Source organism: Puma concolor, chromosome A3 (genome assembly GCF_028749965.1).
Source record: "Puma concolor isolate L17-30 chromosome A3, mPumCon1.1.hap2, whole genome shotgun sequence".
Lineage (NCBI taxonomy): Eukaryota > Metazoa > Chordata > Mammalia > Carnivora > Felidae > Puma > Puma concolor.
Genome location: NC_141669.1, coordinates 116,000,100 through 116,027,387, shown reverse-complemented (window position 1 = coordinate 116,027,387; position 27,288 = coordinate 116,000,100). Strand labels below are relative to the sequence as shown.

The 27,288-nt window shown below is 47.3% G+C and overlaps 1 protein-coding gene across 3 annotated transcripts in view; it reads right to left on the bottom strand.

Annotated features, from left to right (window-relative positions):
• ZNF341 (zinc finger protein 341) overlaps positions 1-27,288 on the bottom strand; it is a 47,627-nt gene extending 20,339 nt beyond the window's left edge. Inside the window, exons 1-9 of one of the 3 annotated variants that reach the window (XM_086702005.1) lie at positions 27,184-27,288; positions 21,392-21,502; positions 19,355-19,551; positions 15,579-15,728; positions 11,905-12,156; positions 7,916-8,111; positions 6,468-6,558; positions 4,338-4,531; positions 3,911-4,101 (exon numbers count right to left, since the gene is read on the bottom strand). In XM_086702005.1, the coding sequence (XP_086558131.1) occupies positions 3,911-4,101; positions 4,338-4,531; positions 6,468-6,558; positions 7,916-8,111; positions 11,905-12,156; positions 15,579-15,728; positions 19,355-19,551; positions 21,392-21,502; positions 27,184-27,214 (1,413 nt within the window). In that variant the 5' untranslated portion in view covers positions 27,215-27,288. The remainder of the gene's footprint in view (positions 1-3,910; positions 4,102-4,337; positions 4,532-6,467; positions 6,559-7,915; positions 8,112-11,904; positions 12,157-15,578; positions 15,729-19,354; positions 19,552-21,391; positions 21,503-27,183) is intronic. The other 2 variants (XM_086702006.1, XM_086702007.1) reach the window with 2 other exon arrangements.

The window sequence follows — 27,288 nt, the reverse complement described above, 5'->3', positions numbered from 1 at the left end:
TTGTCATCCTTCCAGTTTCCTTATTAACGAGTTCTGTAAAATTCTGGCTTATGTTCACTATGTCATTCACATGAAAATTATGTTTTTAAATTTTGAAAAGTATACCTTTTTTTAACGTTTATTTATTTATTTTTGAGGGAGGGAGAGAGAGAGAGCAAGAGAGAGTGACCGAGCACACAAGCGTGAGCTGCGGAGGGGCAGAGAGGGAGAGAAAGAATCTCAAGCAGGTTCCTTGCTGCCAGCGCAGAGCTTGATGTGAGGTTCGAACCCATGAACCGTAAGCTCATGACCTGAGCCAAAATCAAGAGTTGGACTGACTGAGCCACCCAGGTGCCCCCAAAATTATACTTTGACAAATATATTCCTGACTGCCTACACAATCCCACATGTTCCTTCTTCCTAACAAAGTGAATCCTGATTTGTTCAGAGTGGCAACATGCCCAGTTAAAACACTTGATCTCCCTGGCTCCCTCTCATCTAGTGTCAGCCATCTGCATCCTTTCTTGCCAGTGATATGCAGGCAGTGGTCTTTAGGGAAGGGATTACTTCCAGAACAAAAAAGGCAAAGGCTTCCTAGGAGAAATCCCCTCTGCTTTTCTCAATTGTCCTGACTGGAATCCAGATGTGATGACTGGAGATACAGCAGCCACTACGCAACCTTGAGGAGAAAAGTCACATGCTCAGAATGGTAGGGCCGAAAACTAGGGGAAGCCTGAGTCTATGATGACATATCTGACCTGCTATATAAGCCCAACATTGACTACTTACAGCTTTTTATAACATGAGGGAAGTAAAACCCTAACTAGTAAGCTAGTTGTCTTATTATTTGCAAGTAATAATGAATTCCTAAGTGACTGAGTGCATACAGTAGCTCCAACTAATGAGAGATCTACAGAGGGCTTCTAGGAAATTTTCTTGCCCCTAAAAAAGGCACAGAGAAGCGAGCCCCTTTTTGCTCATGGATAACACTGTATCTGGACTGCTGCCTAGAAAGAGTGACTACCATCCCATAACCACAGATAAGCCATCAGTAGAGAACAAGGTCATACCCTGAGATGGCAGAGACAAGAGTGGGAAGGACACAGAGTTCCTGATGTTGGATTGAGTCAACTGACTGTTTCAGGCCTGGAGCTGCCCAATCTTGTATTTTCTTGTTATGTGCAATGATAAACCTCTTAATTGTGTTAGCAGTCTGAGTCAAAGTTTCCTATGATTTGCCCCATGGGTATCCTAACTTAATTTCATCAACCCCCCTGCTGGGAACCAATCCTAAGATATAAGCCAGAGATTTGGATGAATATTTGATTACAGTGTTGCTCGCTGTAGTTTTGTTTACAATAGCAAAATACAGTTAATATCCAAAATGTTAAAACAATGGGATTTTTAAAAGTACAACTGTTAAAAATTATGTTTTTTAAAATTAGCGACATGAGAAAATTCTCAGAAGATAAAATTAGGTTAAAAAATAGAAAGCACAAATCTCAAGAGAATTTATGCTTATTAAAAAAAAAATCTCGTGGCACCTAGGTGGCTCAGTCAGTTGAGCATCTGACTTTGGCTCAGGTCATGATCTCGTGGTTCATGAGTTTGAGTTCTGCATCTAGCTTTATGCTGACAGCTCAGAGCCTGGAGTCTGCTTCAGAGTCTCTGTACCCCCCTCTCTCTGCCCCTTCCTTGTGCACACTCTCTCTCTCTCTCTCTCTCTCTCTCAAAAATAAACAAATGCTAAAAAAAAAAAATTAAAAAAAAAATCTCAAAAGGCCCAGTATGGATGATTCCATTTGTACAATGTTCTCAAAATGACAAACTCACGAAGATGGAGAACTGATGAGTGGTTTCCAGAAGTTAAAAATGTTAGGGAAGAGGAGAGTAGGTGTAACTAATGAGCGGTGGCACAAGGAAGGTCTTTGTGGTGATGGAATAGTTCTGTACCGTGATGGCAGTGGTGGCTACCCAAACCTGCAAACCTGCACAGGTGGTAAAATGGCACAGAACCATACACATACTGCATGCCAATGTCAGTTTCCTAGTTTCGGTATCATGCTGTCGTTATGTAAGATGTAACCACCAAGGGAAACTGACTGAAGGGCATAAGGGACATCTCAGTACCATCTTTGCAACTTCCTATGAATCTATAATTCATCCAAAAGAAAAAGCTTAAAAAAAAAAGCACTATCAGAAGAAAAAGCACAATTCAAAATAATATGTGTAGACCAATCCCAATTATAATAACAATAATACCCCAGGAGCTCCACAAAATATGCTGGATTTTGTGCTGCATTCTTGGGATGGTGCATTGCAAGGTGGTTACTGACATAGGGTTTGGCTTTGAACCCTGACCCAGTCAGTTACTGGCAGTGTGACTCTGGATGGGTCATTTCACCCCTCTGGGCCTCAGTTTCTTCATTTGCGTATACTGAAAATGCCTATCTCTAAGGTTATGAAGATTAAATAAAATATTGAATGTAAAGCACTTAGCAGGGTGCCCAGCATATAATAAATGCATTCTTTAAACCTATACATTCTTTAGGTTTTTCTGAATTTTCTAATTCTATATTGGATCCATGATACTTTTATAAGAAGAAAAAATAACAATAAAACTTATTTTAAAAAATAAAGACTGGAATAGAGTTACTATATAATCTAGCAATTCCACACGTAGGTTGATGCCCAAGAGAACTGAAAATGTATGTTTATTTTTTTTTTTTAATTTTTTTTTCAACGTTTTTTATTTATTTTTGGGACAGAGCGAGACAGAGCATGAACAGGGGAGGGGCAGAGAGAGAGGGAGACACAGAATTGGAAACAGGCTCCAGGCTCTGAGCCATCAGCCCAGAGCCCGACGCGGGGCTCGAACCCACGGACCGTGAGATCATGACCTGGCTGAAGTCGGACGCTTAACCGACTGCGCCACCCAGGCGCCCCTGAAAATGTATGTTTAGACAAAACTTGTACACAAATGTCCATGGAAGCGTTAGTCACAATAGCCAAAAAGCAGAAACAACCCAAATGTCCATTAACTGATGAAAAGATAAACAAAATGTGCTATGGCCATATAATGGAATATTATTCTACCATAAAAATGAAGTACCAATACATGCTAATACATGGGTGAACCTTAAAAACATGATGTCAAAAGGCCAAATATCATGTGATTCCATTTATATTAAATGTCCAGAATAGGCGAATCCATAGAGACAAAGAATAGTTTTAATGGTTGCCAGGGACTGGGGAAAGGGGGGAGTGGCAGCTAATGGGTATAGGGCTTCTTTTTGGGATGATGATAATATTCTGGAATTAGATAGTGGTGATGGATGCACAAATTTATCAATAAACTGAAAACCACTGAAGTGTACATTTCAAAAAAGGTGAATTTGGGTGGCTCAGTCAGTTAAGCGTCCAACTTTGGCTCAGGTCACGATCTAGTGGCTTGTGGGTTCCACCTCGTGTCGGGTTCTGTGCTGACAGCTCAGAGCCTGGAGCCTGCATCGGATGCTGTGTCTCCCTCTCTCTGTCCTTCCCCTGCTCACACTCTTTCTCTCAAAAATAAATAAACATTAAAATTAAAAAAAAAAAAAAAAAAAAGACTGTGGTCCTATATCCCCATGGGTAGGTTTTTAGACATTAAAGTTTCTTGGGGTATTAAGAATTTTTCTCATGTCCAATTCCTCCATTATATGACCCCTAATAAGAGATGGGCTTCCTTCCTTGGCCTCGCACCATAATGGCCCAGTGAACTAGCCCCACCCAGCGAGGGGAAGCTTGGCCTGCCCATCCCGGTGGTTAGATGGTAGCTCACGGCAACTGAGGCCCACTCCCGTCCCTCTCTGGGCAGTGTTCAAGACCTCAGCAGCAGCCAGTGCTCACAACTAGGGTGGCTGTGGCCTCCCGCTGCCCACCACTCACCTACCTGCTCATTCTTATGCTGGGTCATGTGGGACTTGAGCTGGAAGTAGGTGCTGAACTTGCTGGGGCAGAACTGGCACAGGTAGGAGCTATCGATGAGGACCACCTGCTTGGCCTCCAGCTTGTCCCCCTCATCCTCACCTGCTGTGGGCAAGGCCTGGGGCTGTGGGGCACCCGACAGGGTCTGGCCCAAACCTGTGGAGAAAACCAGGAAAGGAAGTCACTGAGAAGTGCAGAAGAAGAGTCAGGACAGACAGTCTGCCACGCATACTTGCCATCCCTCCTTTCATGTGATGCCCCATTTTATGCATAAAGTAGACTGAAGCCCAGAGAGGTCAAGGAGATTGCCCAAGGTCACACAGCTAGGAATAAAACCCATGAAGCTTCCGAGGATAGGTACGGGAACGATGGTATTCCCCACTTCCACCTACCTGTGTTTTCCTCGTCCTCCTGCCTGCTGGGGTTGAGGGCCATGACCTGTACAGTTACAGAGTTGCGAGAGACAGTGCCACCACTACGCCCTGGGGGCCACACCTTATGAGTCTGCATGTGTTTCTTGACATTAGACTTCTGGGCAAAGGCACGGCCACATGCAATGCATTGGAAGGGCTTCTCACCGGTGTGGCTGTAGGAAACAAAGCTTGTCAGCACCTTACGTAGGAATCAGGATGTGACCTCAACATAGGAGCTCACAGCCCCCAACAAGGCCCACACAGAGATGCTGTTGGCCATCATTCTTGACACCATGAAGTCAAGCCCTCTTGCTGAGGCAGGCAGTCCAGAGACAGAAAGATCCCGGGCTCTTGGTGACATTACTGAGTTACTGAGTCAACCAGCCTGGAGCTGACCTTCTCTGTGGCCATCTCATACTGTGAAAGAAAACATTTCCTAACTGGTTAAGCCCATCCAAATAGGGATTTATGGTTATTATTGTTTAAATGTTTATTTATTTTTGAGAGGGAGAGAAAGAAAGAGAAGGCGAGCAGGGGCGGGGTCGGGGGGCAGTGAGAGACTGGGACAGAGGATCTGAAGCAGACTCTGTGCTGACAGCAGAGAGCCCGATTCGGGGCTTGAACTCACCAACTGTGAGATCATGACCTGAGCCGAAGTCAGATGCTTAACCAACTGAGCCACCCAGGTGCCCCTAAATAGGGATTTATTATTTGAAGGAGAAATAGCATAGTCACAGCACAGCATTTGTATCATTATTTAGTATTTTCCTTCAAATCAACCCACTTTTTTAAAACTCAAAATAATTTAAAAATTGAGCTTCCTGTTGTTATTGTGTATGGAAAACCACTTGTCATAAATACAAAGTAACCAAAAAAAATGCAACAATTTAAAAAACAGTATTAAGACCCAAAGCTGCACTGTCCAGTAAGGTTGACACAAGCCACACAGGATGATTTAAATTTAAAAGAAAAAATTCCATTTCTTAGTCATACTGGCCACATTTCAAGTGCTCAACAGCCATACGTGGTTATTGGCTACCCTACTGGGTACAGTGCCAATTTGGGCATTTCCATCACTGCAGAAAGTTCTATTGAACACACTAGTGTGGATGAGTGGGTCTCAACCGAGTTTGATTTTGCCCTTCAGAGGACATTCAGCAATGTCTGGAGACATTTCAGGTTGTTACAGGTGAGGTGTGAGGGGTGTTGCTGGCATCTAATTCATGTTAGAGGTCAGGGATGCAGCTAAACGCTCTGCCAGGCTCAGGTTAGCCCCTCACAGAAAAGAATGATGTGATGTAAAACGTCAACAGTGCCAAGGCTGAGACGCCCTAGTCTAGTGAGAAGCTGCTGCCTGCCATGACTGGAATCTGAGCCTGTGCACGTGCACACGCATCCATGTGCTCTCTCCTCTCTCTCTTTGCTATAAAAGACGAGCAAGTATAGGAGAGGCATTCAGGACAGACTAGCACTAGACTGAGGCTTTCTCCTTTGATTCTCTAAGGACTGAAAGAAACCAAAAAGCGAATACTTGAATAATTTCCTGTATCCTTCAGAACTTCTCAACACCATATCTACAAACCACCTAAAATCATCTCAGGTACCAACGCAACTCGTTCTGTGAGAAACACCAAATAAGTTCACCCCTCCACTTCACAGATGGAAAAACCCGGGCCCAGAGGGGCTCCCTGTGTGTTCTTGGGACAGGAGGGATCACGGTTTGTCCCGAGTGAGCAGAACTCGTAGTCCTATTCGCAGATCATGGCAGCTCTTGAGGTCGGTCCTTTCTGCAGAGGTGAGGACTGAGGCACCCCTCACACCTGTGAAGGTCCTACAGTTCAAGTACATTTCTCCCCTCACCTCGCCCCACTCGGACTGTCCCCACTAGAGCGGACGGGCCCTACAGCTTTCACAGATCCCTCCTGCTGCTCCCAACAGCAGAGGGAAAACCATCCTGACTTGGCCCAATGGTCTGAGAACCACGACAGGATGGATGGGGCCTTGGTCACCACCCTGGCCAAGGGGCCTGGGCGGGGAGCCTTGCTTCTACTGTGGATGCCCTCCCACCGCCCCCGCCAGAGCCACCTGGCCCACCACACCCGGTGGTACCTGCGGATGTGCTGCTGAAGGTCGAAGTTTTTGGTGAACGACTTGTCACAGTATGAGCACTTGAGTTTCTGAGCCTTTGGCTTCCCTGCAGCTGAAAAACAAGGTGGGGGCAGGGGAAGGTGAGGGAAGGGTACAACTGAGGGCAACAAGAGCAGCCTTCTGACACTCTACCCCTTGGGCCTGGGGCCAGAAAGCCCAGACTCTGGGAGGTCCAGATCCCCAAATGCACGGGATGGAGTGAGCCTCTCACAGTGCCTGGAGGAGGAAAGCCCAGGGAACATGCTCTGGCTGGAAGAGAGAGAGAACCCCCAAAAGGCTCCCCTCTGCCCTAGGATAAAAGCCAACCTCTCTGCTGGGGCCTACAGGGCTATGCATCCTCTGCTTCCTGCTAACCTCATCGTTCTCTCCATCCAGCTGCGGTGGGCTCCTTCTAACCCTGAAAGACCTCAGGCATGGTCCCACCTCAGGGCTTTTACACCAGCTATTCCCCCTTGCCTGGTGTGCTCATCCCTCAGAGGGCCACAAAGCTGCTTCCTTCTCATCCCTAGATGGATAGGTAGCGGCATTTTCTAGTCTCTCCCCAGTATTCTCAATCATAGAACCCTGTCAATCTCCTGCCTGGAGCAACCCATAAACGGTTATCCTGTTTTCCCTGTCTGTCTCTTCCATTAACTGTAACGGAGGTCAGAGAAATCATGGACCACAATGCTGGATCCTCAGTACCTGATGCTGACTCTGGCACACAGATATTTATGAAAGGAAGGTTGGAGGTAGTTGACTGGAAAGCCCCTGAAAAATTCTTGATTTCTGTGTCCTCCCTCTCCACCACCACTTTCTGACACTCCTCCTGTCCCTTGCTAGCATCTCTGAAGGGGCGACAGACATTGTTGCTTGCCTGCCTGATATCCACTGCCCCCCTTTGCTCCTCATAAATCCCCTGCATAATGGGAACATCAGTGTTCCTGGCTAAAAGTGACACTTCAGCTTCCTTTACAGCTAGACAGGCTCATGTGACTAAGTTGAGACCAATGAGATGTAAATAAAAGCATCATGCAGAAATTCTGGAAGCTGGGAGATGCCCCTTTTATCCTTCTTACTGCCTGGAATATGAAATTGATGACTGGAACTCCAGCAGCCATATTAGTCGATGAGGCACCCTGATAACAGAAGCTCTGCTCTAGTGACAGCAGAGCAGAAAGACACAAATGTGGGGGCCTGATGACCATACAGGCACACAATTTCCAGACTGCCTGCCACTGGTCTCGTTTCCCACAGGCAAAAAAATAAATAAATAAAACTCTATCATTTTAAAGTCACTCTAATTTGGATTTTCCATTACATGCAACCAAACTCAATCCTAACCATCATAAAAGGAAAGACCAGAACTAAGCAGCCTAATGGACAGGATAATGGTGAGGAACGATGCCCATCACAGGCTGCAGGCCCACCTTCTGGGAGTCCACTGGCACCTTTGGCCCTTCGGGTCTTCAGCGTTGGTGGGGAGTCAAAGGTGGCCACCGTGCCCCCAGTGGCGCTGGTCATGGGGGCGGCAGGGTTTGGTCCTTTCGGTTTGAATCCCTGTTTGCCGGGGCTGTAAACCGGAGGGGTGGGGTATACTGGAGCCTCCACACACTGGTTTGGCACCTAGAAGGACAGCACAATTAGGGAGAGAGGACTGGGAAGGATGGAGAAGAGCTGTACCAGCCAGGGGGACGCTCACTGTAGCCCTGGCTAATCTCAGCCACTTCCCGCCTACATCACCATCCTAATCCCTTAGAACTTCATGGAGCCAGTAGGCTAGAAGCAGCGTTGGAGCCAGGCCATCTGGGTTCAAATGATGCTGATTCTGCCACTTATTTTCTAAGTGACCTTGGGCAAGTCTTTCAACATCTCTGTCTCAGCTTGACATCTGTAAAATGGGGATAATCAGAGTGTTCCTCTCGCTGGGTTGTTGTGAGGTTAGATGAGTTAACATGTAAAGAGCTTAGAACGGTGCCTGACATATGGTAAAGACTCAATAAACATTAGCTGCTCTTATTGCCATTACTGCTGTTACTAGCAGCAGTTTGTTAGCACAGGAGAACCAGGAAGTCAGGAGGGGCTGCGCCCTCATCAGCAACCCCCTCCCGAACTGACCCTGCCTGATGCCACACCAGCCAGCAGCTTTCAACTGAGAACTGACATACCAAATAAATTCTGAGCCACTCAAACCTAGTTAACACTAAGCTTACATCATGACACTGGGGCACTGTGAAGAATTCATTAAATCAGTGATGTACTCCTCATTCATTGGTTTTTCCAGGCTGGCCTATCCAAAATTTCACTCCCTAGCCTTCTCTGCTTTATTTTTCTCTGTAGATTTACCGCTAGCAAATTATGTATTTTACTCACTTATCTATTACCTGCCTAGTTCCGTGAAGGCAGGGACTTTTGGTCTACTTTTATTTAGTCCTCAAAGCCTGGAGTAATCCTTGGCACAAAATAGGCATTCAATAAATATTTTTGAATCCATGAATTCATGTATGCATTATAACATAATGATATATAAGAAACGCATACTTGTTCATTCAGATGACCAAAATATGTTTGTCACATATACTTGGCCTTCATCCACAGTTCCTGGAAATGCTTCAGAGCCATAAAAGTGAAATAGGTGTCTTTTTTTGTCTTATTATTAATGAAAGTGACTTTTTTTTTTTTTTTTTTAACAAAAGTGACTTTTGGCCCTGACCCAAGGGTGGGGGGCTGGTTGCCAAGAGGACCAACCACATGACTGATGGGTTGGAACATTCAGTCCCAAACCCCAACCTCTGGGGAGTGAGGAAGGGCTGGAGGTTGAATCAGCCAATAGCCAATGACTTAACCGTGACTATGGAACGAAGCCTCATAAAAACCCCAAAGGACTGGGTCTGGACATCTTCCAGGCTGATGAACATAGGGAAGTGTGGAGGGAGTGACACAACCAGAGAGGGCACAGAAGATCCACTTCCCTTTCCCCACACCTCACCCTATGTGTCTCTTCACTGAGATGTTGATTCATTATCTTTTATTACATCCTTTAACAAACTGGCAAATGTAAATGTTCCCCTGAGTCCCATGAGCTGCTCTAGCAAATTAACAGAGCCTAAGGAGGAGGTCGCTGGAACCTCCAATCTGTAGCCTGTCCGTCAGAAGCACAGGTTGCTTGCAACGGGATAAAGTGAGGGTGAGGGCAGTCTTGCAGGACTGAACCCTTAACCTGTGGAATCTGCTGTGATCTCTGGGCTTATGACATCAGAATTGAGTTGAATTGTTAGACACTGCACTGGTGTCTGAGAATTGCTTGGCATTGGCTGGGGGGGGGGGGGGGGGGCGGACCCCACCCAGCTTTGGAATTGGGTCCAGGAACCAAAAGAGTTGACATCAGTAGATGTATGTATTGGGCATCTGATATGGTACCAGTAGGTGCTTCTGTTGGATCTTGTCTGTTGGCCCTTGGCACCATTCTTACACCCTTCCATGCCCTCCCCTGATACGTGCATTCCCAGACTCCCTTGCCAGCAAGGTTCTGAGCATAGATTAGGTTCTGCCCATGAGAAGCACCTGCATGAGATTTGGAAGGCAGAGGGGAAGTAGAAACTGCTTTCCCCTGGCAGCCGTGGTGGGAGACAAGGTTTGCAGTCCTGAGTGTTGGAGGGGCTGGCTGAACTCTACATTCCCTTCCTGGCCACCAGCCTCAAGGATGGCAGGGCAGCAACAGAATCCTAAAGCTTCCCCACCTCTGGGCGCAGCAGTAGCTTCCTGGCCCTCTGGGCCAAGCAACAACCGTGAACCTGAAAATCAGTGCCGCTCGCCCACTCTGCCTTTTGCTCCATCTCGCCCTTCTGAAGTCAGCTTTGTAAGCACCTGACTTTTTGTATTAAATCCCTCTGCCAGAAATACCTAGAAGGGTTCCTACTTTCCTGACCAGTACAGCACTCAGTAAATAGGTATCACATGGATGAATTCACCTTTCAAGTCATTACTGAGAAATTATGTGACTGCCACTGGGTTTGCTCTCATTACCCTCAACAGCTCTACAAGGGGAGTTCCCATTTCAGAGGAGAGGAGACTGAAGTCAGAGGGCCCTATTTCAGATTTTCAGATACCTACTACGGGTGTACCACAGGCCAGGTACTCCGCTAGGTGCTAAGGCTGCCAAAACAAAGAAGGCTCAGGCCCTGTGCTCAAAGAGCACCCTCATCTCCATGGGAAGGCTCCTCCGGGGCTGGCCCCTTCACCTACCGGGCCACTATTTAGTCTCTCGGCAGCTCACTGACTCAAAAAAAAAATTTTTTTTTAAGTCAACAAAAGGAAGCTTGCTCTATTCCCTCAGGCTAGGGCGAATCTCCTGCAGGCTCTCATCACCTCACATGGCTGGTGGTAGAATTTTCCCATTGCTCTGGTTCTCTTTAGATATACATGCTCCCCGACATGGAATGTCTGTATGGCCAGACTGAGTATGAGTCAGCACTGGTGTCTGGGAAGGTCCTGAACTCTTAGCACCCTGAACTTACAGCTCAGAGCTCTTCAGCAGGGAATCAGTGTGGTACATATGGTACACTGATTGCATAATGGCCTCAGTTCTTTACCCCTCCCAGGACCCATGCCCTTTGCAGTGTGATTTTGCAGCTTTTTCCATCAAGATGTGGCATCTGTTTCCTTACTGTTTAAATCTAAGCTGGCCTTGTGACCTATTTTGACCAACAGACGGGACACTGTACGAGCCTAAGCCTCAAGAGGTACCCTCGAACATTTCTGCTTGTGTTCCTGCACCCCCACCACTGCAGTAAGAACATGCCTGGCTAACCCGCTGGAGGCTAACAGATGCGTTGGAGCAGAGCGGGGTCGGCCAACTTGTCCCACCCCAGCCATCCTAGAGCAGCTGACAGCTGCCATCTCCAGACACCTGGGAGAGCCCAGCCAAGATCAGCAGAGTTGCCAAAGCAAGCCGCATAGATGCGAGAACAATAAACATGGTTTGCCATCTACCACTGAGGTTCTGTGGCTATTTCTTCCTCGGCCATAACTAACCCATACATCTAGCTTGTTCAAAATGTAAGATTGATCACTGGTCAACTGATCATTGACCAATGATCACATCGATCACTTCTTGGAATCCTCTCCCTAAAACACAGGTGTTCTGACTGTTCTGAGGACTTCCTGAGGGCAGCTTGTATTTCTGCCACAACCCTCTGCTTCGTGCCACCTTCTCATGGTTCGCATTTCACGTTTATGGGCATGATGGCTTGATTAAATTAAATGGCTTGATTCTCTCCCATGATGTGATCTCTCCCTGATCTGATTTTGTCTCAGGCACAGCATGTGGCACAGAGCTGGTGCTCAGGAAAAGTTCCGGTTACCCATGATGACCGTGACCAGTTCCTTCCCCTCCCCCCAAGCCCCGGCCTCTGCTCACCTCCAGGGGTGGGTAGGGCTGCATTCCCAATGCCTGGATCTCCACTGTGCCACTCCCAGCCAGGGGCTCCGTGGCACTGTACACCTCAACCACGCCATTTCCGCCAGGGTTGGGACGCCCGGGGGGGCCCAGGCTCTGGGGCGGGGGTGGTGGGGGCTGGGGTGGTGGGGGTGGGGGCAGTGGTGGAGGGGGTGGGGGAGGTGGCGGAGGCTGGGAGAGGTAGCTGGGTGCGGAATGCATGTTCAGGCTGCTCTGCAATCAGAAGAGAAAATTAAAGTGCCACACCCTCTTGATACCAGTGAGGAAGGACATCTGTCTTAGCCAGCCACGTGGAAAGAGGAGCCCCTCACAAGGCAGCTCAGAGGACAGGGCTGACAGGAGGCACGGAAACACTCATGGAAGAATACAGAGGAAGCGTCAGCCAGGCGCTGTTACCCCTCTTCTCAATGAAAGTCCACAAAAATGGCTCAGCTTGTACAGGGCTGGGCCCATACAGCAGCCCCGGTGTTGCTGTTTTAGGAGGACTTGCTTGTAGGACCGGCTCTTGAACGGCATCTGAGAACCTGCCTCGTAGAAGGCTGCCTATATCGGTGAGGCTGTTTTGCTCACTAGGGCACTGACTACTCTGTACCAGATCACCTAGATTGTTGTACGGGCAGTGTGATCTATGGTGAACACCTCCTTTCCTTCTAGGAGTATGGACTTTTGGTCACGGTGGCGCCCACACGACCAATCCCCAATAAAAGTCCTGGCCCTTGAATTGCAGGTGTGCTTCTTGGGCGGAAGCATGCATACACATTGTTGCTCTTCACTGCTGAAGGAAAAAGCGTTTTGTGGGGCACCTGGCTGGCTCAGTTGGTAAGAGCATACAAGTCTTGAACTCGGGTTTGTAAGTTCGAACCCCACGTTGGGTGTGGAGATTACTAAGAAAGAAGTGTTTTGCGTAATTTCTCCCTATGTCCACAAGAGGAAGAACAGTAGAAACCTAGGCCTGGATTCCTCCAGATTCCAGCTGATGTCTTTTCTCCTTGCTGATCCTGCTGTGTATCCTTTGTCAGGAATAAACCACTAGTACAACCATCCCAAGTCCTGGGAGTCTTTCTAGAGAGGCACTGAATGTGTAGGTAGCTGTAGACCCCTGAAACACAGCCACTGACTTCTAGAAACTTATTTCACAAAAATAATCAAGCAGATGGGCAAAGATATCTGTACGTTGATGATTCTCCAGTAGCTTTTATAACAGCAAAAAATGGCAGTGACCTACATGGCCATTAGCAGAAGCCTGGTTAAATACAGGATGGTCCACACACATGATGGAATCTTGTATAGGTATTAAAATGATGGTGGTCAGGGATGCCTGGCCGCCTCAGTTGATAGAGCATTCAATACTTTTTTTTTTTAATATATTTTTTAAGGTGTATTTATTTGGGAGAGAGACAGAGTGTGAGTGGGGAGGGGCAGAGAGAGAGGGAGACACGAAATTGAAAGCAGGCTCTAGGCTCCAAGCTGTCAGCATAAAGACAGATGTGGGGCTTGAATTCACGAACCATGAGATCATGACCTGAGCCCAAGTTGGATACCCAACGCACTGAGCCACCCAGGTGCCCCTAGAGCATGCAGTTCTTGATCTGTGGGTCATGAGTTCAAGCCCCATGCTAGGCAAAGAGTTTACTTAAAAAAAAAAAAAAAAAAAAAAATATATATATATATATATATATATATACACACACACACACACACACACACATATATATATATATGATGGTGATCAGCATTTCATAAAGGGTGCTCCTCTTAATTACAGTTCCCTGGGTTCCACAGTCAAACATGGTTTGGGAAAAACCTGGGATGACAAAAAACAAAAGTGTTTTGTTGCAGGAAAACAACAGGAACAGGGCAAGAGAAGAAGTAGAATGCCTCCACCCTAAGCTAGTTTGACCAGAGATCCTTTTTATATTAGAAAATCCCAAGGAGCCACTCTTCTGAGGAGCATTTTGGGAAATACTGATATAGAATTGTAGGCATAGGGGCACCTGGGTGGCTCAATCAGTTGAGCGCCCGACTTCAGCTCAGGTCATGGTCCTGCAGTTCGTGAGTTCAGGCCCCACGTCGGGCTCTGTGCTAACAAACAGCTCAGAGCCTGGAGCCTCCTTCGGATTCTGTGTGTGTCTCTCTCTCCCCCTCCCCTGCTCATGCTCTGCCTCTCTCTGTCTCTAAAAAATAAATAAATGTTAAAAAAAAAAAAAAAAAAAGAACTGTAGGCATAGATAATGACTTTAAGCAAAAGGCAAAATAAAAAAAGCAAGTTTTGGAACAGTGTGTATAACATGGTCCATTTACACGGATATGCATATTATAAATGCATTTATATAAAAAGCTGTTTCTATCTCTATTTGCATTCAAAGATCAGGAAAACCAGGCACCAAAAATCTAGTAGTGTTTTCTTTGGGTGGAGAGTGTGGATGGTTGATTAATTGATTGACTTCCCAACTTTTATTCTTTGAGAGAGAGAGAGAGAGAGAGACAGAAAGAGAGAGAGAAAGGGAGCACGTCCATATGCATGCAGGGGAGGGGCAGAAAGAGAATCTTAAGCAGATGCTACTGCAAGCACAGAGCCCCACTCGGGGCTCGATCTCACTACCCTGAGATTATGCCCTGAGCTGAAATCAAAGAGTTGGACGCTTAACCGACTGAGCCACCCAGGCACCCCATTATTCTTTGTTTGTCATTTTTTTAAAGATTTTATTTTGGGGGCGCCTAGGTGGCTCAGTCAGTTAAGTGACCGACTCTTGATTTCAGCTCAGGTCATGATCTCAATGTTCAGGAGACGGAGCCCCGCATCCTCTGTGCTGACAGCATGGAGCCTGCTTGGGATTCTCTCTCTCCCTCTCTCTCTGCCCTTCCCTGGCTCGCACTCTCTCTCTCTCTCTCTCTCAAAATAAATAAATAAACATTTTTTTTTTAATGAAAAAAAAAAGATTTAAGTAATCTCTACACCCAACAGGCTATTCACAACCCTGAGATTAAGAGTCATATGTTCTACTGAGTCAGCCAGGTGTCTCCCAACTTTTATTCTGAAAACTTTCAAACCTACAGAAAGGTTGCAAAAAGAATAGAGTGATCAGGGACACCTGGCTGGCTCAGTCAGTAGAGCAGGCAAAAAAACAAAAAACAAAAGAGAACTATACATTATAGTCAGTTACCATGTCTCTCTAGTTTCCAGATTATGAGTAATTAAACTTTGTTTTTATTTTCCTATTGTGTATTTTCTATTGTTTCCCAATGGACATGAAATATTTCTGTTAAGAATAAAAATAGGAGGGGTGCCTGGCTGTCTTAGTCAGGAGATCATGTGACTCCTGATCTTGGGGTTGTGAGGTCATGAGTACAAGCCCCACACTGGGCATGGAGCCTACTTATTTAAAAAAAAAAAAAAAAAGGAGTCAAAGTAGCCAGATAATGGCAATGAAACCCCAAAGTAATGTTCTGGATCCCGAATGAAATGACAGCTTCCCTACCCACAGTGGGGCAGGCCAAGGTGCTACTGACAGTCTCTCTCCAGCATGAGAGAGAGCGAAGGCCAACCCCTCTTCTTTCTACAAGGTTCTGAATCCATAGCAGTTAACATGTAGTCCTGGAATCAAGACCCCCTGAGAAGCTGGCCCTGTCCTTACCTGCACGGGTGGGGGGCCCTGGGGCATGGGCTGGTCCAGAGACGTGAAGGCTGACATGGCAGACATGAGCACATCATCGCTCACCAAGATGTTTCCCTGCACCAGCGTCTGGATCAGCGGGGATGGGGGTACTGTAATGTACGTGGAGATCTGAGTAGTGTGAATGAGAAAGAGACAGAGAAGAGACATGTCTGAGGCTCTGGAAGGAAACAGTGCATGATGCAAAAGACTTGGGTTCTGGAATCCCATAGACCTGCATTTCATTTCCACCTCTGCTTCTCCCTGCTGTGTGGCCCTGGGCAAGTCACTCTACCTCTCTGAACTTCCGTTTCCTTATCTATGAAATGAGAATAAGTCATACCTCCCTGTAAGATAAATACTCCATGACCCAGCAATAATACTTCCTGGTATCTCTCCTAGAGAAACACTCACACATTTCACAGGGAGTCTATGAACAAGGGTATTCTATGCAGCCTTATGTCTAATAGCGAATAACTGGAAACAACTTTGGTGTCCATCAAAGGGGAAATGGAGTAAAAAATACAATACAGTCATAAGACAGAATACTACACAGCAGATAAAAAGTACTGCATGAAGGGGCGCCTGGGTGGCACAGTCGGTTGAGCGTCCAACTTCAGCCAGGTCACGATCTCGCGGTCCATGAGTTCGAGCCCCGCGTCAGGCTCTGGGCTGATGGCTCGGAGCCTGGAGCCTGTTTCCGATTCTGTGTCTCCCTCTCTCTCTGCCCCTCCCCCATTCATGCTCTGTCTCTCTCTGTCCCAAAAATAAAATAAAAAACGTTGAAAAAAAAAAATTTAAAAGTACTGCATGAAAAATAAAATTACATAACAACGTGCAGATTACGTATTCTTAATTTAAAAATTCTAAAACAAAAGTACTATTGTACTATTAAAAGTACTATATAATTCCTGTGGGCACTTAAATAAGTATGTGAAAGTATCTCAAAAGGTCAAAGGGTGCCTGAATGGTTCAGTCAGTTAAGCATCTGATTCTTGATTTCAGCTCAGGTCATGATCTCACCGTTCGTGAGTCTGAGCCCCACACTGGGCTCTGCACTGACCGTGCAGAAACTGCTTGGGATTCTCTACCCTCCCATCTCTCCCCCACTCCCTCCCATGTGTGCACACACACACTCTCTCTCTCAAAATAAATAAATAAACTTAAAAAAGAAAAAAAGATCAAGAAGGATACCCTTCAATAGTTAGCTGGGGGGCAGAGAAAAGGAATAGTGCCAAAGGGACCTTGATTTGTAACATTCTAACTTTTAAAGTGGAGATGGGAAATATGTATTACTTGCAAACATACAAATTGATAATAAAAATAATATGCTCTCGAGGGTACTGGTGAGGACGAGAGGCAGACCCTACAAGAGAGTGTCAAACATACAGTGACTTCTCAAAGTAGAAGTAAAGGGTTTTTATTTTATTTGTTGCTTTTCTTTACTGACAGGCTCTTGGCATCATCCTAGGTCACCTGTTTCTTTGGGACCTCTGGGGACACGGCAGCTGGCCCCCGGACCCCAGAGTCCCTCAACCACGTAAGGACAGCCTGGGTAGGTTAGATGATGCCCCATGTTATGTCCGGGAAAGGCAATGTAGATCCTGGCTCACAAGTATTTTTACAATGTCACATGCGTTAGTTAGGCTGACAAAAAATGGGAAAAGATATCCACATCCATCCAAGTCACTTAGCAGGGATTCAAGTCTGCCTATGGGCCAACTGCTTATGTTCTAAAGTTATGTCCTTGCCCAGGAGTAAAGGAATTTCCCGCTCTCCTTTTACTGGAAAAAAAAAAACAAAAAACGGTGGGGTGGGGAGAGGGAATATTTTCTGCTAACAAACTCATAATCAAGAAGTGGGAAGAATCATTATGTTTTGTGTTAGATGCCTGTGGCAACCTGAGAAGTTTCAGTCTGCAAGTCCTTTGAATCTGGGGGTGAATGCTTTTATTCTGATGGCAGGAATTATGTCTATACAATAGATAGAGATATGTTTTTTGTTTGGAGATAATGTTTTTTTTTTAAGTTTTTTTTAATCTTTATTTTTGAGAGAGACAGAGACAGAGCGAGAGCGGGGGAGGGGCAGAGAGAGAGGGAGACACAGAATCTGAAGCAGGCTCCAGGCTCTGAGCTGTCACCGCAGAGCCCAACATGGGGCTCAAACCCATGAACCGTGAGATCATGACCTGAGACGAAGTCGGACGCTTCACTGACAGAGCCACCCAGGCGCCCCCGTTTGGAGATGATGTTTTTTTTGGTTTTTGTTTTTTTTTTTTTTTAATTTTTTTTAACGTTTATTTATTTTTGAGACAGAGAGAGACAGAGCATGAACGGGGGAGGGTCAGAGAGAGGGAGACACAGAATCTGAAACAGGCTCCAGGCTCTGAGCTGTCAGCACAGAGCCCGACGCGGGGCTCGAACTCACGGACCGTGAGATCATGACCTGAGCCGAAGTCGGCCGCTTAACCAACTGAGCCACCCAGGCGCCCCGGAGATGATGTTTTAAAGGAATAAGGAGATAAGAGGAAGACAGAAGGAAATTTGACCCCTGACCTGGCATCCTGAGACATGTCCAGCCTCTTTAAAAAAAAAATTTTTTTTAATATTTATTTTCGAGAGAGACAGAGTGTGCGTGGGGGAAGGGCGGAGAGAGAGAGGGAGACACAGAATCTGAAGCAGGCTCCAGGCTAGCAGCAAAGAGACCGACGCGGGCTCGGACTCATGAACCGGTGAGGTCATGACCTGAGCCGAAGTCAGACGCTTAACCGACTGAGCCACCAGGTGCCCCTGTCCAGCCTCTTTTCTAAGAATTCTTTAATCCCTTTAAGAGCCCCTGACCCAGGGTGTTCTGTTCTCCCCTGACCTCCAGACCTGTGTTATCTGTCTGCATCTTTACCACCTCCACTTAAAGGTCCAATGGGCATCTCAAATCCAGCATAACCAGCTGAACTCCTGACAGCCCCACCAAATCTTGCTGTTTCTTCCACTTCAGTAAATGGCAATTCCACCTCTGCCATGGATCACCCTGGACTCCTCCTGATCTCATCTCTCACATCCAATGCATCCACAAACTCTAGTGGCTCCACCTTCAAAATACTTCCAAAACCTCCTCCCTTCTCTCCACCGCCACTGCCACCATCCTGGTCGAGCCACCACCACCTACTGCCTGGATTGGTACAATGGCCCCCTAACGCGTTTCCTGGGTCTCTCTCTTGACTCTCATCAAAATCTATTCTCTGTACAGCAGTCGGAGTAATCTAGTTCAGGTGTAAACCAGACTATGTCCCTCTTGTGTTCAAAACCTTGCAAAGGCTCCCATCTCACTCAGGATAAAAGCCCGTAAGGCCCACATGCTCACCAGGATCCCCCTATTGCCTTGTCTGATCATATCATCTCCCACCCTCCTCCTCACTTATTCAGCTCCAGCCACTCTACCTCCTTGCTGTTCCTGGAATAAACCCAGCATACTCCCACCTCAGGGCCTTTGTACTTGCGGATAGCTCCTCCCGGAATACTCTTCCCCAAAGTAGCAGCATGACTCATTCCCTCACCTCCTTAGGTCTCTGCTCATATGGCACCTCTTCCCAGAGCTCTTCCCCAAGTACCATATACAAAATGGCAAAACCTCCCGTCTCTCTGCGCTTAACATCCTGAAAAAAGTACGTGTCCAAAACAGTGCCCACACAGTGCCTGACACATAGTGGATGCTCAAAAAAAGACTTGAACAGATGAATGAACAAACAAACGAACGAATACCTGGCGATTGGCAGGAGGTGGGGCCTGCTGGACTGCTGTGGGTGCTGCTGAAGGCGTGTAGATGCTATTGGTGGCCAGTGAGACTGTGGCCAGGGGTGGGGCATTCCCCTGGCACTGTTCCCGCTTGTGGGTCATAAATGCTGGCAGCGAGTTGAACTGCTTCTTACACTTCCCGCAGAGAAAGACATCCTCATCATCTAGGGGTCACATCCATACAGTAGCAGAGGGAGAGGAACAATGATAAAAGGGAAGATAAATGAGAGGGCATCACAATAAGAAACAGGACAAAACCTGCGGCTGGACCATAAGCATGGCAAACCTAACAGCAACCCATGACTCAGTGTGCGTGTAACAAATGTCAAGATTGTGCTTTCTGGGAGATTTCAAAACCACATAGGCACCTGCAGGAACATCCAGCCACAACTACCCAGGTATCAAAAAATCAGAAATCAAGAAATAGTAGAGTGGGTGCACTTCAAAGTTGAGATATTTGGAATCTTTATCCTGCCTGAGTTTGTTCACCAGTCCCCAAATGGCCTATATGACTTTCTATGTCTCCGCAGGCCCTGTTCTCTCTGCCAAGCTGCTTCTCTCAGAACAACTCATTCTGCAAGATTCTGCTCAAATGTCAGGAAGCCTTCCTAAAGCTAGTCACCACAGCTCCTCGCATATCACACTTTTCCCAGCACCACCAGACTATGAGTCCCCTGAAAGGGAGGAAATAAGTCTTACTTACTACCAGAACTGCAATAATCCTGGCATATTTGTTGAATGAGTGGAAGACTAAATGAATGATTAGCTATAGCTGACACCACCCATTGAGGGTCTACCACAGGCCATGCACTGTGCCAAGCACTTGACATGTTATGGCAGGAATGTCTATTTGTCATTCAGTATTTACTCTTCCTTCTTAGACAGTAATACAAATTTTAGTGGGAAACATGACCATCTCATTAAAGACTGTATTTCCCAGCCTTTACAGCTAAACATGTCATGTGACCAAATTCTGACCAATAGGACAAGGGCAACAGTATACTGCCTATGCAACTTCTTTTTTTTTTTTTTCTTTTTTTAAAAGTAGGCTTCATGCCCAGTGGGGGCCTGAACCCAGGACCCTGAGATCAAGACCTGAGCTGAGATCAAGAGTCGGGCACTTAAGTGACTGAGGCACCCAAGCGCCCCTATGCAACTTCCTTTTAAAAGGAAGTTCTTTCTTCCCTTTGTGTTGGCTACAATGTGGAAATGAAAGTGAAAAGCTGGAGCAGCCAACATAGACTGCAGATAGAGGGCAACAGAACCAAAAGAAAAAAGGGTCTGAGTCTCACCATCCCCACCCCAAATGCACATCAGGACTTCATGTAACAGAGAAATAAACTTTCATCTGTACAAACCACAAGAAACTCATGTTTCTTATTTACAACTGCTGAAGGTAAATCCCAAGTGTCCTCACAAGGCTTCTACGAGGCAAGGCTATTATCCTCACTTTACAGATGTGGAAACTGGGGCACAGAGAAGCTAACCTACTTGTGTCCAAGGTCATAGAGCCAGGAACTATGGGAATAAGGATTCAAACCCAGGTGGGCATCTCTCTGTGCCCAGAATGGTTCCCAAGTATTCAAAACTGTTTGTGGAATGAATAAATACACAGATTCACACAGAGCTTTAAAGTTCCTTACTTTCTCTCTCTGTCTCAGGGGCCTGGCCAGTAAACTGGAGATTCATGCTCAGCCTGTTCTTTCCATAGAAGGGAGGCTGAGAAATAACTTCTGGGTCAAAGGTACAACCACTGCCAAGCTCCATTGCCTAGACCTTCCCTATGTCACAATCCCCACGTTCACTAAATGATTGAGAAAGCGTGTCCTCATTGCTAAGCAGAGAAAAGCATGAGCCTGAAAATCCAGGCTGGGAGAGGGGAGAGGGTTCAGATACCAGAGGACCACAGTAGGCAATTCATTCCCATACGCTCTCAGGAGCCCCACCTGTTTTTCACAGGGAGTTACTCACCCTTCCCACTGGTGAACCTGAGCAGATACTCACCCAGTGGCTGGATAGTAGGAGGTGCATTGACACTCTGGCCTGTTGGATCAGGGACTGCTCCTTGGCCATCCAACAATGACTGGACCGCCAGGACAGTCTGATTGTCCATTCCTGAAAAACAGCAACAACAAAACGGTGTCTCTGACTTCACCCTTACAAGCCAGACCCAATGCAAGGCCTCTGTGGCAAAGACAGTTGGCTGTGCCCCGATGCACATTCTCTCCTACTTCCACTGCAGTAGAACCCAAGGTTTTTGGCTGATAATATGGCCCCACAATAAAGATCACACTTCCCAGCTGCTCTTGCAGCTACAGAATGTCTAAATTCTGGACAATGGGATATAAGGAAAGGTGTTCTATGGCAGCATCTAGAAAGTTTTCTTAAAACTGCCTGGCACATGATGTCCTTCTCTTCCCCATCCTCCATCCTGCTTCCTAGAACAAGAATACGATAGTGAATAATCTAGCCACCATCCCAGATCATGAGGACAAGGGTGATACCCTAGGGATTGCAGGGCAAAAAGCTGGAAACGATCCTGGGCCTCTGGGAACCTTGTAGGACACAGCCACCTTTGTAGCTCTGGACCGTCTTCCTCTGGACTCCCGTATGAGAGAAATAAAGAAATAAACTACTAGCCTGTTTAAGCCACTACTAGATTGGGCTTCTCTCTTCCTCTTGGAGAGTCTGATCCTAAATCACATAGCCCCTCCACAAATCATGTTACCAAGTCCTCCCCACCCTATTCCACCCACCCCACAACAAATTTATTTGTGCACTTGGCCATCCTTGCTTCCCTTGTTTTCCAACATGTGCTTGTCTTTTCAGTTCCTCAGTAACCAGTGTAATCTGAACTGATGGTGGGGACACCCGTGAGAAGCCGAGTGCTTCCATGTTTTCCAATCCGTTGTCACTGCCGAGGTTCACGGTAGAACATTATCTAGCCATGTCCCCAGCTGGAGGACAGGTGTTCTCACATCGAAGTGGCCACCAAAGCACATTACCTCCCTCTCCAAAAAACCCAGAGAGTGCCTCCTTCTCTCTGTCCCCACAGCCAGTGCTCTGCTTCCAACCTCTCAGCTTTTACCTGGACCCCTGCCCCAGCTTCTAAAGGCAATGCAAATTAGAACCATTAGTTCCTGCAGCCAAGGTGAATTCATATTTTCTCTTGTCACAATGCTTGCTGTGTCTTTCCTGAGACCAGCTCTTCCCTACAACCCCTCCTACTCCCTCAGAAACCACTCTCCACCAACTGGTCCCTTGTTTCACAGTATGCCAGCAACCTTTCCTTCCCATCAACAGCTACACACGCTCAGGTCTCTCTAGAATGCCCTCTCTTGAACCTATATTCCTATCTCTCCTTCCTTCAACATCAAGCATCCCTCCATCTCCTCTGCCCACCTCCCGATACTCCTCCACCCACTTCGTGAGGCTCTGACCCCCAGCATTCCACAAAAATCACCAAAGAAACCTGTCAGCATTGGATGTTCCTTCCTTGAAACACTCCCTTCTCCTGCTCTAGGATACCCCCCTCCTGGGTCTTCTCCCACCTTTGCTCACTCCTTCCCAGACTCCTTTGCTCTTTTCTGTCGGTCCCCTAAAGTTTCTATTTTGAAAGGTTCCTTCTGTCTGGATTCTCTCTCCTTTCCCTCTTACACTCTCCCTGGGGAGACTCACTCACCCCCCCCATCTAGTTGTCCCCCAAATCTGGAGTCTCAAACCTGGGGTTTGCTCCCCTGGATGAGCTTCAGTAAATCCATTTTATGCAAGATTGTGAGTATATTAGCATTTGTATTCAAACCTGCACATGAGCATTCATACTACTATTTATTCATAATAGTAAAAAACTGGAAACTCAGATGTCCTTCAACGGGTGAATGGTTAAACACACTGGTATATCCCACTGTGGAATATGACTCAGCAATAAAAAGGAACACACTAGTGACATACACAATAACTTGGGTGACTCTCCAGGGAATTATAAGTGAAAAAAGCCAATCTCAAAGGTCATATACTATATGATCCCATTTACATAACATTCTTGAAAAGACAAAAATTTTAGAACTGAAGAACAGATCAGTGGTGGACAGACATCAGAGATGAGGGGAGAGGGGAAAGAGGTGGGTGTGGCTATAAATGGGCAACACCTGACAGTGAGGGAACTGTTCTGCATGTTGTGTTATAAAATAGTTTTGCACAATGTTACATTGAGGGAAACCAGTAAAGAGTACATGGAATCTCTCTATATTATTTCTTACAACCACATGCGAATTTATGAAAAAAAAAAAAAAAGAATGATTTCAAAATAAAATATTTTATTTAAAAAATACTGCCTGGGAGTGCCTGGGTGGCTCAGCTGGTTAAACGTCCGACTTCAGCTCAGGTGGTGATCTCACAGTTTGGGAGTTGGAGCCGCACATTAGGCTCTGTGCTTTTCTGATCCTGTCTCCCTCTCTCTGTGCCTCCCCCACTCACGCACGCTCTCTCTCAAAAACAAACAAATATTTTAAAAACATAAATATAAATATAAAAAATACTGCCTGTCAGGGTGCCTGGGTTGCTCAGTCAGTTGAGTGTCCGACTCCTGATTTCAGCTCAGAACATGATCCCAGGGTCATGGGATTGAGCCCCACATGGGGCTCCTCACTGAGTATGGAGCCTGCTTAAGATTCTCTCTCTCTCTCTCTCTCTCTCTCTCTGTCCCTCTTCCCTGCTTGCTCTTTCTCTGAAATAAAAAATAAAAAGTTTAAAAATAAATAAATAGGAGTCCCTGGGTGGCTCAGTTGGTTAAGCGTCTGACTTTGGCTCAGGTCATAATCTCACAGTTTGTGGGTTCGAGCCCCGCACTGGGCTCTGTGCTGACAGCTCAGAGCCTGGAGCCTGCTTCTTAGAGTCTGTGTCTCCCTCTCTCTCTACCCCTCCCCTACTCGCTCTCTCAAAAATAAATAAAGCTTAAAAAATTTTTTTTAAATAAATAAGTAAATGAATAATACTGCCTGCCAGACACTTGATCTTAGCCAAAAGGCTGAGAAGAGATTCAGAACTATGGAGACAATCGAAAGATCGGTGATACCCAGAGGCTTACAGGGACACAAGATCTTTAAAGCAGTGAAAGTCCTCTGTGATGCCACTGTGATGACGGATATATGTTATTACACACTTGTCCACCAGAATGTGCACCACCAAGAGTGAACCTTAAGGGGCGCCTGGGTGGCTCAGTCGGTTAAGCGTCCGACTTCGGCTCAGGTCATGGTCTCGCGGTCCGTGGGTTGGAGCCCCGCCTCAGGCTCTGTGCTGACAGCTCAGAGCCTGTTTCAGATTCTGTGTCTCCCTCTTTCTCTGACCCTCCCCTGTTCACGCTCTCTGTCTAAAAAATAAATAAATGTTAAACAAAAAAAAAAAATGTTAAGAGTGAACCTTAAGACAAACCATGGACTTGGGTGATTACGATGGGTCAATGTGGATTCATCCTTGGCAGCAAATGTACCATTCTGGCGAATTACGTGGAGAATGGGGGAGGCTAGTCATGTGTGAGATCAGAGGGTACACAGGAAATCTCTGTACCTGCCTCTCAACTTAGTTGTGAACCTAAGACTGCTAAAAATGAAAAAGGTTTTTTTTTTTTTTTAAATACTGCCCATCTAAAATGGAAATCAAGCTAAATGTGACACTCTCACCCCTCAATTTTCCCTCTTCCAATAATCCTCATAAGCAAGAACAGGTACCACCATTCACCCAGCCACAGCCCCCGGAGCACCCCTTCGCTCTTTCCCCAACCTATTTCCCGGCCCTCTTCTCATTTCTAGTCCCTCAGCAAATCTGGCCTATTCTGCTCCCACTGCCTCTCTCAGATCCACTTTCTTCCATCTGAGAGGCTGTCCCCCCTGGGGCCCAGGCCACCATCGGTTCTCAGCAGGACAACTGCAGCTACTTCACTCACCTCCCAGCTGCCACTCTGCCCCCTCCAGTGTGTTCTCAGAGCAGCCTGAGTGAACTTTATAAAACATACATCAGATTGTGTTGCTCCCCTGCTGAAAACCCTTTCTTGGTTCCACACTGATTCCAAGATAAAGTTCAGAAGTCTCATTTCTAGCTCCTTGTTCACACGAACTTCTGTGAATCCTAGAAGACCTCTCTTCCTCCCAGGGCTTTGCAAATGCAGTTCCTACTGTCTGGGTCACCTCTGGATCCCCACAGTTCTGCTGTCCTTGCCCAAGCCCAGCATGTACCACACTGTTCTAGGAACTGATTTTTCTTCTAATTTCCTCATCACTCAGTACATGAACAAATTCAAACATCTAGGACGTCCATGAAACCTAAAGAGAAAGTAGGCCTCACCCCATTCTGTTGGTCTCCCAGATCCTGACACTGACCCTGGCCCTCCACATCCATCACCCACATCAGCACTAAATGCCAGCTAAGATAATCTTTTATGGCTTAACTTTTCTATAATTCTAGAATTACAATATTTGCTTGTTCTATAATTTCTTTATGCCTCCTCCTGCCCCCCACTGTGGGGCAGGAAATGTGTTTGGCTCAGTGAGTATTCTTGAAATAGAAACTCTCCAGATGGGGTGAGGGTACCTACATTTTATGGTGAGAACTCTGATCCCCCAAGAAGTGAAGGGACATCATAGAGATCTCCTAAGGGGCTCAGTCTCAGCTACATACCACTAGTCGGGCCAACTTTCAGTCTGCACCCTAATTATGTGCACACTGATCTTATCACACCTCTCCAAGAACATTCACACCTCTCCAGTCTGTATCCCCCCCTGTATCTACTCTGCACCACGGCCCTGAAGCCAGTAAGGCTCCTTCCCACCCACCCATGTCCAGGAGTGCATATGGAGGCCTTCAGTGTTTTCTGTCTCCAAAACCCACAGTTCCCTGGGTCTGAGACCCACCTCCATGTTAGGAACCTGCAAAGCACAGGACCATCAGTTGGTGCCCAGGGTTTATAGGTTTCCGTCTGAGGGCACTGTGTTCCAGCCAAGCACACCGTTGACACCCATATACTCATCGTTTCTTGGTCTGAGTTTATAAAATTCAGCACCCCAGCACAGCGCACAAAGTAGGCACCTAGTGTTTGTTGTTTTGGGTCTGTGAGCACGAAGTCCTGGCCTTGCGCACAGGTAGCACCTATCCCTTCCAGGTCTGATTTTGAGACTATGTCAGGGAACGAGGCACAGTTGGCGCTCAAGGCAAGTTCTTCGTGGTCAGGACTCCTGGCTCGGCTGCTTCGGCCCCCACGCCCCTCCCGCCCTCGAACCATTGTCCCCCCGGGAGCGGCACCCTTCGTCGAGCTCTTCCAGGCCTGGCGGGTGCGCGGGCTCCCCGGCTGTTCCCTCCAGGAAATCCCTCCCGCGCCGGCCCGAGGCCCTCGCGGGTGGACGCTGTTCCTGTCCGAGGCCTCCCCCACGACCAAGGCCCCGGCCATGCCTCCCCGGCAGCTCTGCCCCGTGCTCGCCCCCAGGGCGTTCCCTCCCCGCTCTTCCTGTCCCGTTGTCCCCCCAGCGCTGAGCCTCGGCTCCCGCGGCTGTTCTGCTCCGATGCCCCCGCCCCCCGCCACTGTGCCCTAGCTCTGCCGCTGTTCCGGTTCCGTTGCCCACCCCCCCACCGCCGGGCCTCGGCTCCCGCGGCTGTTCCCGTCCGTGCCCCTCCCGCCCCGCGGCTGTTCCGGTCCCGGCGCCCTCCGCCCCGCGGCCGCCGCGCGCCCTGGGCCGGGCGCTGCGAGGACGCGGCGGGAGGGGGTGCAACGCGGAACAGCCGCCTCCCCCGGCTCCGCCGCTGCTCACCCTCCAGGGCCTCGAAAATCGTCTGCGCCATCTTGGAGCCGCCGCCGTCTCCAGAGTCGCTGCGGGGCTACGTGAGCATTGTGGGAGCCGCGGCGGAATCAGGGC